The 12,422-nt window shown below is 40.7% G+C and overlaps 1 protein-coding gene across 6 annotated transcripts in view; it reads right to left on the reverse strand.

Annotated features, from left to right (window-relative positions):
• The window catches only part of ROBO1 (roundabout guidance receptor 1), a 448,126-nt gene that overhangs the window by 20,941 nt on the left and 414,763 nt on the right, over positions 1–12,422 (reverse strand). For all 6 annotated transcript variants that reach the window (XM_036349265.1, XM_036349266.1, XM_036349270.1 and 3 more), the window contains 2 exons: positions 8,648–8,896; positions 85–491 (listed from right to left, as the gene is read on the reverse strand). In XM_036349265.1, the coding sequence (XP_036205158.1) occupies positions 85–491; positions 8,648–8,896 (656 nt within the window). The remainder of the gene's footprint in view (positions 1–84; positions 492–8,647; positions 8,897–12,422) is intronic.

Raw genomic sequence — 12,422 nt, forward strand, 5'->3', positions numbered from 1 at the left:
AGTGAGAGGGTATTTCCACAGGACATTCCAGGAGATGCCCAGCCACTGATTATACACGTTGGTTGGTGAGAAGTGGTGGCTTACCCGCGGCGTCCTGCATTTGACGTCGTGCCACTTTCAGACCAGCATACTCTGCAGCTGCCGCCACCGCCTGGGCGAAGTCAGCATCGGTGAAAAAAGAGCCGTCAGAAGAGCTGACACTGGAGCGCCCGCTGGAAATGTTGTCCTCCTCTGAGGCTGAGCCCCAGCCGTTGATCATGGACCCAGTGACGGAGCTCTCCAGGTCGCCGACACTGGAGGCAGGGGTCTGCTCCAGCCCACGCAACAAAAGCCTTCTGGTCTGCATCTTCGCCACTTCCATGTCGGCTTCGTCTTCTTCCTCTTCTGGCGCATCCGTATCCATGTCTGAGACCAGGGGGCCTGAAATGTAGCCGTAGGTGTGCGGTGGGGAAATCGGCCGTGGCGGTGGCGGGGGGCTCACAGGCTGCCGTCTGCAGGAAGACAAACAGGTATGGCTCAGCTCCCAAAAGCATATATTAACCAAGAAACTCACAAGTATACCCATTTAATCTTCGCTTCTGTGGATCTAATTTGTTCAGAAAAAAACAACTGGAAATCAGAGTATGTCTAAGTTTTGAGTTGTAAGAAATTTACCTCAAAACCAGTCATTTTTAACCAAGCTGGAGTATTTTTAATTTTTTTCTTTTTTTTTTAAATTCTCATCTGAAGATATGTTTTTATTGATTTTAAAGAGAGAGGAAGGGAGATGGAGAGAGAGAGAGAGAGAGAAACATCGATTGGTTGCCTACACACTCTGCAGACCAGGGATCAAACCCACAACCTGGGTATATGCCTGACCTGGAATCGAACCCGCAACCTTTCAGCATACAGGACAATGCTCCAACCAAATGAGCCACACTAGCCAGGGCCAAGCTGGATGACGTTTTGATTAAAGTTTAATAAAAATACACTCAGCTATCTTTAAGTCTCCTCGGGCTTTAGCATATGGTTAGGTTCAATTAAAAAAGGGGAAGTAGTACTTATTTTGACATTGATGTCTGTGTGTTTTTCCTAAAGCATACTGGATAATTATTGGTAGCTTATTATTACCAAAGACAACAGGCATCAGTCTTGAAGCAGACTATTCCATAAACATATAAACATGTTCCTTTCGCTTTCTTTCATTGCCACCCCTATCATTTTAGGTAGACCAATTCATTTTGACTATAGACAGTAGAATTTTTTAGGATTAAAAATTTATACACTCAGCATATGACATAATTTCCTTTAGATTTTATTCTATTTTTTAAAAAGGCTATGAGCTTGGCCAGTGGGCTCAGTGGTTGAGCATCGACCTATGAACCAGAAGGTCACAGTTCGATTCCCAGTCAGGGCACATGCCTAGGTTTAGGGCTCTACCCCAAAGGGGGGGCGTGCAGGAGGCAGTCGATCTATGCTTCTCTCTCGCCATTGATGTTTCTATCTTGCTCTCTCTTTCCCTTCCTCTCTGAAATCAATAAAAATATATTTTTTAAAAATAAACAAGAAACATGTATTAAAAAAATAGAAAGTATACAAACTACAAAATAAGATCTAATCGAAACCTAACAAAGGGACCTACTAGAGAGAGAAAAAGGGAAGTCCAATACAGAACAGTTTTTAAGATGGATGGCAATTGTTCAAAGAAAAACGTTTTGAGCTTTTTATCCCAATGAAGTGAGATACTTCCACAAATTTGTTTTATTAACATCAATGTAAAAGCACTAACAAAAAGGGATTATTAAAATATTATGATTGACTTATTTATTGAGCACCTACTTTGTAACTAAGTATATTTTACAATGTTAACTCATTTAATTTTCACGACAACTTGCCAAACTACTTCTTTTATTATCATTTTATAGATGAGGATACTAAAATTCAGAGGAATTAAGGACCTTGACAAAGTTTCCACAACTAGTATGTATCAAATTTTAAATTTAATCCCACATTTCATTTCCAGGTCATGAACATCTTCTAGGAATGATATTACATATATATGGACACATACACATATATTTACATATATATATATATGTAATTATATATATACTTTTTATATATAGACTTAGAATTATTAAATATAATGTGTTGTTTTTTATTTGTTGGTGGTTTCTAATGTATCTGTGTGTGGCACTAGAAGAAAATTAAATGAGCTAAAGTTGAAGTTATTTAAAAGATTAAAATGGATAATAGTTTCAATATGGAGTGTGTTATACACATAGGAGGAAAACCTTTGTTTAATTTAAATTGCAATAAAATGCCATCCTTAAATGTTAATTTACAGTTCTTTGTCAGCATGCACAGCCAAATACCACAAGAAACCTCTTTTATAAAAGACATATAAGACTTTTAGCACAAAAGGGACTATTTTGACCATCAATAAAACAATGTAGAAGAGCCAACTTCACTATGAAACAATGCCAGCATTGTTGTATTTGGGTAATTCACATTCTGTAGAGTAAAAACAGCTTCATGTTAAACAAGGACTGCCTTTTAACTATTACCACCCTGTGCAAATCACTGTAAATAAGGCAAGCCCAGAGAATGTGTGATAAACATGTATAGTTTGAAATATGTAATATATTCTATTTGAAAACAAAAAGCCATTTCAGGATGCTGCACTCAAGTGACACTTGCCACAAATGACCCTCAACCCTCTAGATCGTCCCTCCCCCCAAGGGTTTCGACATCTCTGAAATAATGTACAAGTATAGACTGTGGATCACAACACTCTAGGCTCCTGCAAAAATAATGCCTTCATAAACATGTGTAAAAAAAGAAGGAGACAATGACATTGATTTCTGAAAGCAGGCGTTTATATAGTTTACCACATACCATTTACCAGGTATAGGACAAAGGGAGAAATGCATACCTTTGCGGCTTTTTTCTGAAACTGTTGTTGCTTCAATACTTTGTATAATAAACCATTACCTGGTTTGTAAATAGATATGATATTTAATTTGCTGTTGCCTTCGTACATTTTTTCCTTGCAACTGTATCATATTCCATTTGCCCATATTACTAAAATATCTCTCTCTCCCTCTCCCTTCCACTCTAAAATCAAAGCAGCACAATTTACAATAGCTAAGATTTGGAAACAGTCTAAGTGCCCATGAGCAGATGAGTGGATTAGAAAACTGTGGTACATCTACACAATGGAATACTATGCTGCTGTAAAAAAGAAAGAACTCTTACCCTTTACAACAGCATGGTTGAACCTGGAGAGCATTATGCTAAGTGAAATAAGCCAGTCCGAGAAAGATAAGTATCACATGAGCTCACTCATTTGTGGAATATAATGAACAACATAAGCTGACGAATAAAAATAGATCCAGAGAAACAGAAGCATCAAACAGACTGTCGTCAAACCTCAGAGGGAAGGCAGGGGAAGGTGGGTAAGAGATCAACCAAAGGACTTGTACGCATGCATATAAGCATAACCAATGAACACAGACAGTAGGGTGTGAGGGCCTGTGATGGGGGGCGGGAGCAGGCGGGGAGAGGTCAATGGGGGGTAAAGGAGACATATGTAATATTTCAACAATAAAGAATTTAAGAGAGAGAGAGAGAGAGAGAGAGAGAGAGAGAGAGAGAGAGAGAGATTTTAGTTCTAGACTCCTGAATCTGGATGGACCCTGTGGCTTCTCTGACCAATGAATGTGGCAGAAGTGAGACAATGTTAGAAATTCAGCTAAATAGTTATGTTCCTTGCCTGAATGGGCTTACAGCCAGTGGAGGAGACAAACAGTTAATTAAATAGGCAATGATAATGCAGTATTCATGAATCTCCATGACAGAGGTTGTCTAGGGTATTGTGGGAACACATAGAATTGGTCCTATCTCAGAGGTGGGACATCAGAGAAATACTCTGTGGAGAGTATCTGCCACTTAATCTTAGGTCTAAAGGATACACAAGTGTTAGCTCCAAAACAGAGAGGGATAATGTGTTCCAGGAAGATGGCACAGCATGAGGAAAGACCTCAAGGTGGATGAGAATACTGGCCATTCCAGGAAGTGCTGGAAACAGAGTGAAGGCAACCAACGGGAACAGTGAGGAGGGAGTGGCAACGGCACAGGGCTGTGATTGCCACGTTAAGGAATCTTGCTTTTACTCTTAGGGAAATGGAGAGCTACTGAGAGATTTAAGCAATGGAGAGACTTGATCAGTGTTGCATTTTAGAAAACACCTCTGCACAGTCTGCAGCAGGAAGGTCCGTTCGAGGAAGGGAAGGGGCAGGGCTAGGCAACAAGCCACTTACAGATCATTACAGAGATACAGGCAAGAGACAATGGTTGTCAGAAGCAGGAAAGTGCCTCCATCACTGGAGATACATGTATCGCTCTGATTGATATTTAAGCACTAAAAATGTGTCATAATGAGAACTTGGAATGAGGATCTGATGCTCTAGGATGAAATCTGTAGAGAAATAGCATGTATTTTTAATGAGTGCATCAGCAGAGGAGTGGCAGGTGATGGGAAACAGAAGTCATCTACTGAGGGGCAGGTATCCAGAGAGGTCACGCCTTTGAGAAGAGACCCTAGAGTGAACTGGATGCGGGAATTACAGCGTTGTACTAGTATATAGCATTGGAGAGGTAGCCCGACTTAGCTGTCCAACATTAAGAAACTTTAAATAAGTTACAGTGCATATTTGTTTAACTGCATATCTAAATAAAAAGTTATTACATGGAATAATACACTGACAGTGAAAAAAGTAGCTTATAAAATAATGGCATATCACAAAATCAAACCAATGAGTATGTAGAAAAATGAAAAACAAAAACACTCTTTACTGAGATCTTAACAGTGATTATTTCTGACTACATAGATCATTAGTATTTTTATATTTTTATTTTTTATAACTTTATTTTCAAAAATTTCTATAGTAACCATGTAGATTTTAGCTTCATCATAAAAGAATGGTAATAGTATTTTTAATAGGCTTTCATCTACTTCTTATTAGTGTCCGTGTTATTTCTAGCAACAATCCTGGAAATAAATTCCTTAATACCTTCCTAGACTAAAAATCATACTTTTTTTTTTAAAGGCTGAATTTAGTCAAACAGAATTTTAAGTGAATTTCCCAATTACACATGTCCACGTGGAGTTCATATGAGTATTCATCTCCCTAAAACAACAGGGGTAGGTCAACTCCAAATTCTCCTGTAGTATCAGATTCCATTAATCAAATAGTTACTGAAGAAAGCTTTGTGGAGCTTAAAGACAGGAATAAAATATTAGATCTTCTGTCAAAGAGCTTTTAACTTAAACAGAGAAACAGAGATACAAATAGCTAATGCTATTGCAACCTGGAATCTGATTAGTGTGATAGCAGAGCTGTGAACAGACCATTGTAAGAATAAAGTAAAGGACTAGTTCATTCTGCCAGGCAATCAGAGAAAGGTTTCACAGAGAGGTACATTTAAAAAGGGCTTAGAAAGATGAGAAGTGCTTGCCAGGCAATCAAAGAAACAGCATGTGCAAGACAAATGCTCATAGTGAGGACACTAAGCAAGTTGACCATTTGGTAATGGCCACGTGAGGCAAAAGTGGCCTGTCCCTCCTGCTAGCTCCAGAGCAGCCCTCTGTGGGCCGGGGAGTGGCATTGCTCACCTGGATGTTGGTGAGTTTAAGACAAATTAAAGGAATTTCAAACAGGCTAGTTAGAAAAGTGTATATGTGCAGGAATTGGAAGGGTGGAAGGAAGTAAAGGGGGAAGGATTGCGAAAAGCTTTGAATACTGGGCTGAACAATGAGACTTAGCTCTGAATGGGGAGTAATGTTACTAGATCTGTGTGCAAAGGAAGACGTGGAGCGTGGACAATAAAAGGGGAGAGAGAAGAAAAGGGAAGTTAGTTCAAAGATATGACAGTGTTTCAAAGGATATATATGTAGACTGAGGGCCTGGCCTAGCCTCTGTAAGAATGTTAACAAAGGAACAAAATTAAGATATATTTTGGAGTAGAACTGAAGGGACTGGCCACTAATTTAATTTGAGGAATGGTAAGAAGACAGCAGAAAAAAGTAAACAGTGGGATAGTTAAGCTGATTTAAAAATGAAGTGTGTGTGTGTGTGTGTGTGTGTGTGTGTGTGTGTGTGAGATTTTGCGATTTTGGCTATTCCTCTGGCTATTTTATTGTGTTGGCCAGATAAATAAGGATTGATAATTCTAAATAAGATAGTCATAAAAGAGGAGAAAAAACACATTTAAAATATTAAATGCAAGGAAAAATATTTGGTTTTGGACACGTGCAGTCGGAGATGTCCAAGTGAAAACATCACAGTGTTCACTAATATTGTGATAGGTTTACACAGTGAGGGATTACTACTAGAATTAGTGGAGCAATCACAGTGTAAGGTATAGAAATGTCGAATCACTATATTGTACATGTGAAAACTAATATAACTAGCCTGGCTGGCCTGGCTCAGTGGTTGAGCATCGACCTATGAACCAGTAGGTCACAGTTCAAATCCTAGTCAGGGCACATGTCTGGATTACAGGCTCAATCCCCAGTAGGGGGTGTGCAGGAGGTAGCATATCAATGATTATCTCTCATCACCTAGGTTTCTATCTCTCTCTTCCTCTCTGAACTCAATAGAATATATTAAAAAAGGAAACTAATATAACCAATAGAATATTATGTAGCAACTATACTTAATTAAATAATTAAAAAACAAAACAAGGAAGAAAGAAAATATCACAGTGGTGCTCAATAAGAAGAGCTGGGCTGGCTAAATACATTTGAAAGCCACCAGGATATAAGTAATAGCTGAAACTAGTGATGGAGTGATAACATAAGGGTAAGGGCAGTAGGGTACTTATATTTGTTGGATAGTTACCCTGCTTCGGATACTTCATATACATAAAATTGCCATCACTGAAGAAAGCTTAAGTTTGATAGCGTTTGAGAAGCCTTTGACAAAGGCTTCAGCGGTTCTCAACCTGTGGGTCGCGACCCCTTTGGCGGTCGAACGACCCTTTCACAGGGGTCGCCTAAGACCATCCTGCATATCAGATATTTACATTACGATTCATAACAGTAGCAACATTACAGTTATGAAGTAGCAACAAAAATAATTTTATGGTTGGGTCACAACATGAGGAACTGCATTTAAAGGGCCAGAAGGTTGAGAACCACTGCTTTAGATTGGTCATTAGGAGGTTACTTTCAGTAGACTGATGGCAGCAGAATGCAATGGGCTGAGTAGGAATAGGATTGGGAAGACAGAATTGATTACACAGTCCTAAAATATAGAAGGGAAGAAGAGCATGGTAACTGGAAGTGGTTAACAATGAAGAGAAAGATGGATTGGATAAAGAGGAAGAGGCTGAGAAGTCAAGATAGATGAAGGGAAACCAATTTTGTAGTGTTTTGAACATGGTGGAGAGAATGACATAAGGGACTGAAAGAAAGAAGCTTGCTAAGAAGATATTGGGTATCAATTGTAACACAAGGGAACGGTGAGGAAAGGTAATTGGAGAGAAGGAAGGAAGAAGACTATGGTATTTCAGAGCTAAAAGCATCTATTAGCCTCTCATTTGTTTTGAATAAGAGAAGCCGAGATGGTTTGTGACCTTAATAAGGAAAAGAGATGTTTATTTGTTCTCAATTTTCATGAAGTTCCATGGGTTAATAATATTAAATTTAAATTTATGACAATCCAGCTTCCCCTTTTGTCACATAGCAGAGGGTTTAGCTACTTCTTCTATTTTAGCAAATATATGATTTGAATTTGGTAATAACCTCTTACTAATAGAATAGTTCATAAACATTGCAAGTTCTGTTTCAATTGACAAAATTCAAGCAGCATAAGCCAGAACTTGTTATTCATTTAAGAACATTGAAGGGAGATCTTCTGAGGGAAATAATATACTCAGTTTCAAATGACATTAGGAATATAGGAAGCAATATATGTATAATATACTGTGTCAAGGGCAATAAAATAATACAACAAAATCATCAACACTAGGAGAACTCAGATGATGCAGTAACAACTTTTATGTGGTAGAAATGACAAGTGAAGTATTTGTTTATAATGGAAATGTATTGGTTTGCAACATTGAATACATTGGTTTAAAAAGTCTAACACATACATGCACAAATTACTTAGTAACCAGGACAAAAAAATGACTCCAACTTAATGTCAACACGAAATGAATATACCAAACTCATTCTTCTGCAACATTAGGAAACAAATCATCCTATAGACTTAATTTAAAAAGACAGGAGAAAATCTATTTTCCACAGACCAAATGCATAAGGAAAACTAAGATACAAAAACAGCCACCGTCTATAAAATATTACAAGATTAGTAAGCCATAAATTTACTACATATTCTCCATGTGTTTATAAATGCAATTATCATAAGTGGGTTAGTATTGATGCACATTATTTTATGGTTGCAAGTTCACTGGGATCAATTAATTTAATGTTCTGGTCAACAATATTACTTGATATGTTAATTACCAGGGTTTCCTGAGTGATGATACTGGAAAAAAGGCTCACGTGACATGAAAATAACTTCACGTAATAGCATTCTATAAATGCTTCTTAGGAGTCGAAATTGCGTGATATGAGCAAAGAAAGCTAGTGAGCACCCACCTCCTGTCGGGCTGGTGCTGCATGTGGCCAGTCTCCTCAGGGCAGTCCTGCAGCATGGGCTGGAGCTCCTCCTGTGGAGATGGGGTCAGGGTGGCCGTGGACTGGTGGCTGTAAGACACAGCGGCCGGAGAAGATGCTGCTCCTCGGATGGGGGGAGTGGGGCCTCGTTCATCTTCCTCCTCTTCTAGTTCGTTTTGTTGTAAATACATCCTCGCTGGTGGCACTGGACATGGCATTTCTTGGTCATAGCTAAAACAGATTATAAGGATACTTAGAATTACTTCAGGTTATTCAAATAAACTAACAGAGTATCAGCCTTGAACTGTTTCTTCAATCTGAATGTTCTAGGCCACATTAAGGAGGTATTGTTAAAAAAAATGGTGAACCATCACATAGGTTTGTGAATTGCTATACATACATTATATATTATATGTTATACTAGAGGCCCGGTGCACAAAAATTTGTGCACTCGGGGGGGAGGGGGGTGGGTCCCTCAGCCCGGCCTGTGCCCTCTCGCAGTTTGGGACCCCTTGGGAGATAACGACCTGCTGGCTTAGGCCTGCTCCCGGGTGGCAGAGGGCAGGCCCAATCCCTAGGTGCAGCCCCTGGTCGGGCTCAGAGCAGGGCCGATTGGGGAGTTGGGGCGCTGCCCCATCATGCACAGAGCAGGGAGATTGGGAGGTTGTGATGCCACCCTCAGTCACGATCAGGGTAGGGCCGATTGGGGGGTTGGGGCACCGTCCCCTGTCACACTCAAGGCAGGGTCGATGGGGAGGTTGCGGCGCCACCCTTGGTCACGCACAGAGCAGGGCCAATCAGGGGGTTGGGGCACTTCCCCCTGTCACTCACAGAGCAGGGCCCATCAGGGGGTTGGGGCACCGCCCTCTATCACCCACAGAGCAGGGCCGATCAGGGGGTTGGGGCACCGCCACTCTCACACTCAGGGCAGGGCCGATGGGGAGGTTATGGCTCTACCCCGTCACACACAGAGCAGGGCCCGTGGGGTGGGGGGGTTGGGGCGCTGCACCCTGTCACACATAGAGCCTCAGGACGATCAGGAGGTTGGGGAGCTCCCCCCTATCAGGCACAGAGCAGGGCTGATCAGGGGGTTGGGGCGCCTTCCCCCGTCACGAACAGAGCAGGGCGGATAGGGAGGTTGTGGCCCCGCCCCCTGTCACACACAGAGCTGCAGGGCGATCAGGGGGTTTGGGCGCTGCCCCCTGTCATGCTTATCCCGGTGCCGGGAGGCCTCATGGCTCCGCTGATCCTGGTGCTGGGAGGCACATTACCCTTTTACTATATAGGATAGAGGCCTGGTGCACGGTTGGGTGCCGGCTGGTTTGCCCTGAAGGGTGTCCTGGATCAGGGTGGGGGTCCCCACTGGGGTGCCTGGCCAGTCTGGGTGAGGGGCTGAGGGCTGTTTTCAGGCTGGGAGTGACTGAAGTTCCCAACCGCTCCTTTTTTTCTTTTTTTTTCTTTTTTATTCTGGGCCAGCTTTACCTTGAGGCTTGGCTCCAGCTCTTAGGCCTCGGCTGAAAGTAGGTTTCTGGCCTTTGCTTACAATGTTGCAAATCTGCTGGCTGAAGTCCGGCAGTATTTGTTACAGAGTTTCTTAAACTGCCCGCTGCTCAGAGGCCTGCAGCCACAGGCGGGGAACGTTGGTTTCCTCCGTCACTGAGGCAACCAAGCCTCATGTTAGTTTCAAGCTGCCTGGCTGCCGGCCACCATCTTGGCTGACAGTTAATTTGCATATCTCGCTGATTAGCCAATGAAAAGGGTAGCAGTCGTACGCCAATTACCATGTTTCTCTTTTATTAGTGTAGATATGTAACATATAAGAACTTTTCTTTGAGAGATTATAATTTACATTGGCCTATTATAGGCCCTGAGAAGTCATGCAATAAAAGAAAAATCTATTTAATGTAGCTGAACTTAGGACTTCTAAAATGTGTCTGATATATTCTCTCCCTCCTATTCAACATGATCTCTAAAGGACAACTCAAGGACGGTCTTGCATGTGACCCAAAAATGATATGCTGAACTCTGAAAAAAATACTCTTGAAAATTCTTTGAAAGGGAAATATACTAGAGATCAACTTATTTAATCCAAAACAACTAATTTTTCCACTAAAATTAAAATTTCTCACTCCTTCTTTAGTTGAGCACAAAATGAAGTCGTCGGATTGTATTTAGGATAATGAAAGAAAAACACAGTAAATAAAATATTAACCAATAAAATACCCACTACTCTTCGCAGAAAGAATGTAGGAGCTCTAGAGTGGACCTGAGCAGCACCCATGCCTTTGCTGTCTCCCGCCCAGGCGTATGGCTGCTGATTAGGGTGGCGGTGATTTCCTGCGTTACATGGACTGTGCTCTTGTTACTCCTTTCTCTAGTTCATTGTTCGCCACCTGCCTCTTTCCCTGAACTCAGGAAAGTTGCGGTTCATGTAACATGATTTTTTTGTATCTTCTTTTACTTTACTAATCCCACTATGATGTTTCCTGTGTCAACAAATAACACTAGAAATCTTGCAGTCTCTTTAAATTATTTCTCTCTCTTCTATCTCAAAGTATCCCCATTCATATCTAGTCTATCTCTAAAAATTCTTCAGAAGCTATACCTCTTTTTAAATCTGCTGTATGAGCTACTGCAATAACTTTTTAATCCATCTCTTGGCCTCCAGTCAATCTTTCTTCATCCTCACACTGCTTCCCAAATTACTTTATTATAAGACACATCACTCCCTGGTCATTCATTTGCCCTGAAGTAATAAATGACTCTCATCGTCTAGAGAATAAAATATAAGTGCACACAAGACATTCAAGTATTTGCAGATCTGGCTTACATTTGCCTTCCCAGCTTCCTTTCACTCCCTACAACGTGTTTCCTGTTAGTCTCCAGGAGTCCACATAGCTGTGTGGTCCTCATGTCCCCAATACCCTTCTCTTGATTGGGAACCTTCTCATTTGTCAAGGACAAAACAAAGCCAGGGGCCCTGGAAACCTTCATTCTTCCCAGTTAGCCTCAGTTGGAGCACAGAGGTGTCTGTGTCTACTTTTGTTTTATTACTATATCCACTTATTTCGTTTCAGTTCTTTTTTTTTTTTTTTTGAGGACTAAACTACAAATTAATGTCATTATCATGGTCTAGAAAATGAATATTTAAAAGTACAGTCAAACATCATTATTTGCTGATGCCATATTTGCAAATTTGCCTACTCACTAAAATTTACCTGTAACCCCAAAGTCAATACTTGTGGCTCGTTCACAATCAGTCAACAGACGTGTGCCAGGAGGTAAAAAAGAAGAGTCAACCGATGAGCACATCACTAGCAGAGTGCAAACAAGGTGGCACTCTGCCTCCTCGTTTCTGTGATCATGCTGTAAGTAGGTGTCATTTTCATAGTGCCACATTGTGCTCTCTGTATTTGCTTTACACTGGTGACCACCCTGTTTAAAATGGCCCCAAGTGTATTATTTAAGTACCGGCTAGTGTTCCTGAGGATAAAAAGACTGGGATGTGTCTTAATGAAAAAATATATTAGATGACCTTTTTTTAGGAATAACTTATAGTGCTGTTGGCTATAAGTTCAATGTTAATTAATCAAAAATATATACTATATATGATGTCTTTAAACAAAAACACAATGTAACAATAAGTTGTTTAGGTTTGGATCATTTAACAAAAATGTGAGCAGAGGCCTGCAGGAACCTAACGTTGCATTTGCCCTGGGAACAATGGGTCAGTATTCTATAATTAAGTGATTGGAAA

This window comes from Myotis myotis, unplaced genomic scaffold (genome assembly GCF_014108235.1).
Source record: "Myotis myotis isolate mMyoMyo1 unplaced genomic scaffold, mMyoMyo1.p scaffold_m19_p_2, whole genome shotgun sequence".
Taxonomy (NCBI): domain Eukaryota; kingdom Metazoa; phylum Chordata; class Mammalia; order Chiroptera; family Vespertilionidae; genus Myotis; species Myotis myotis.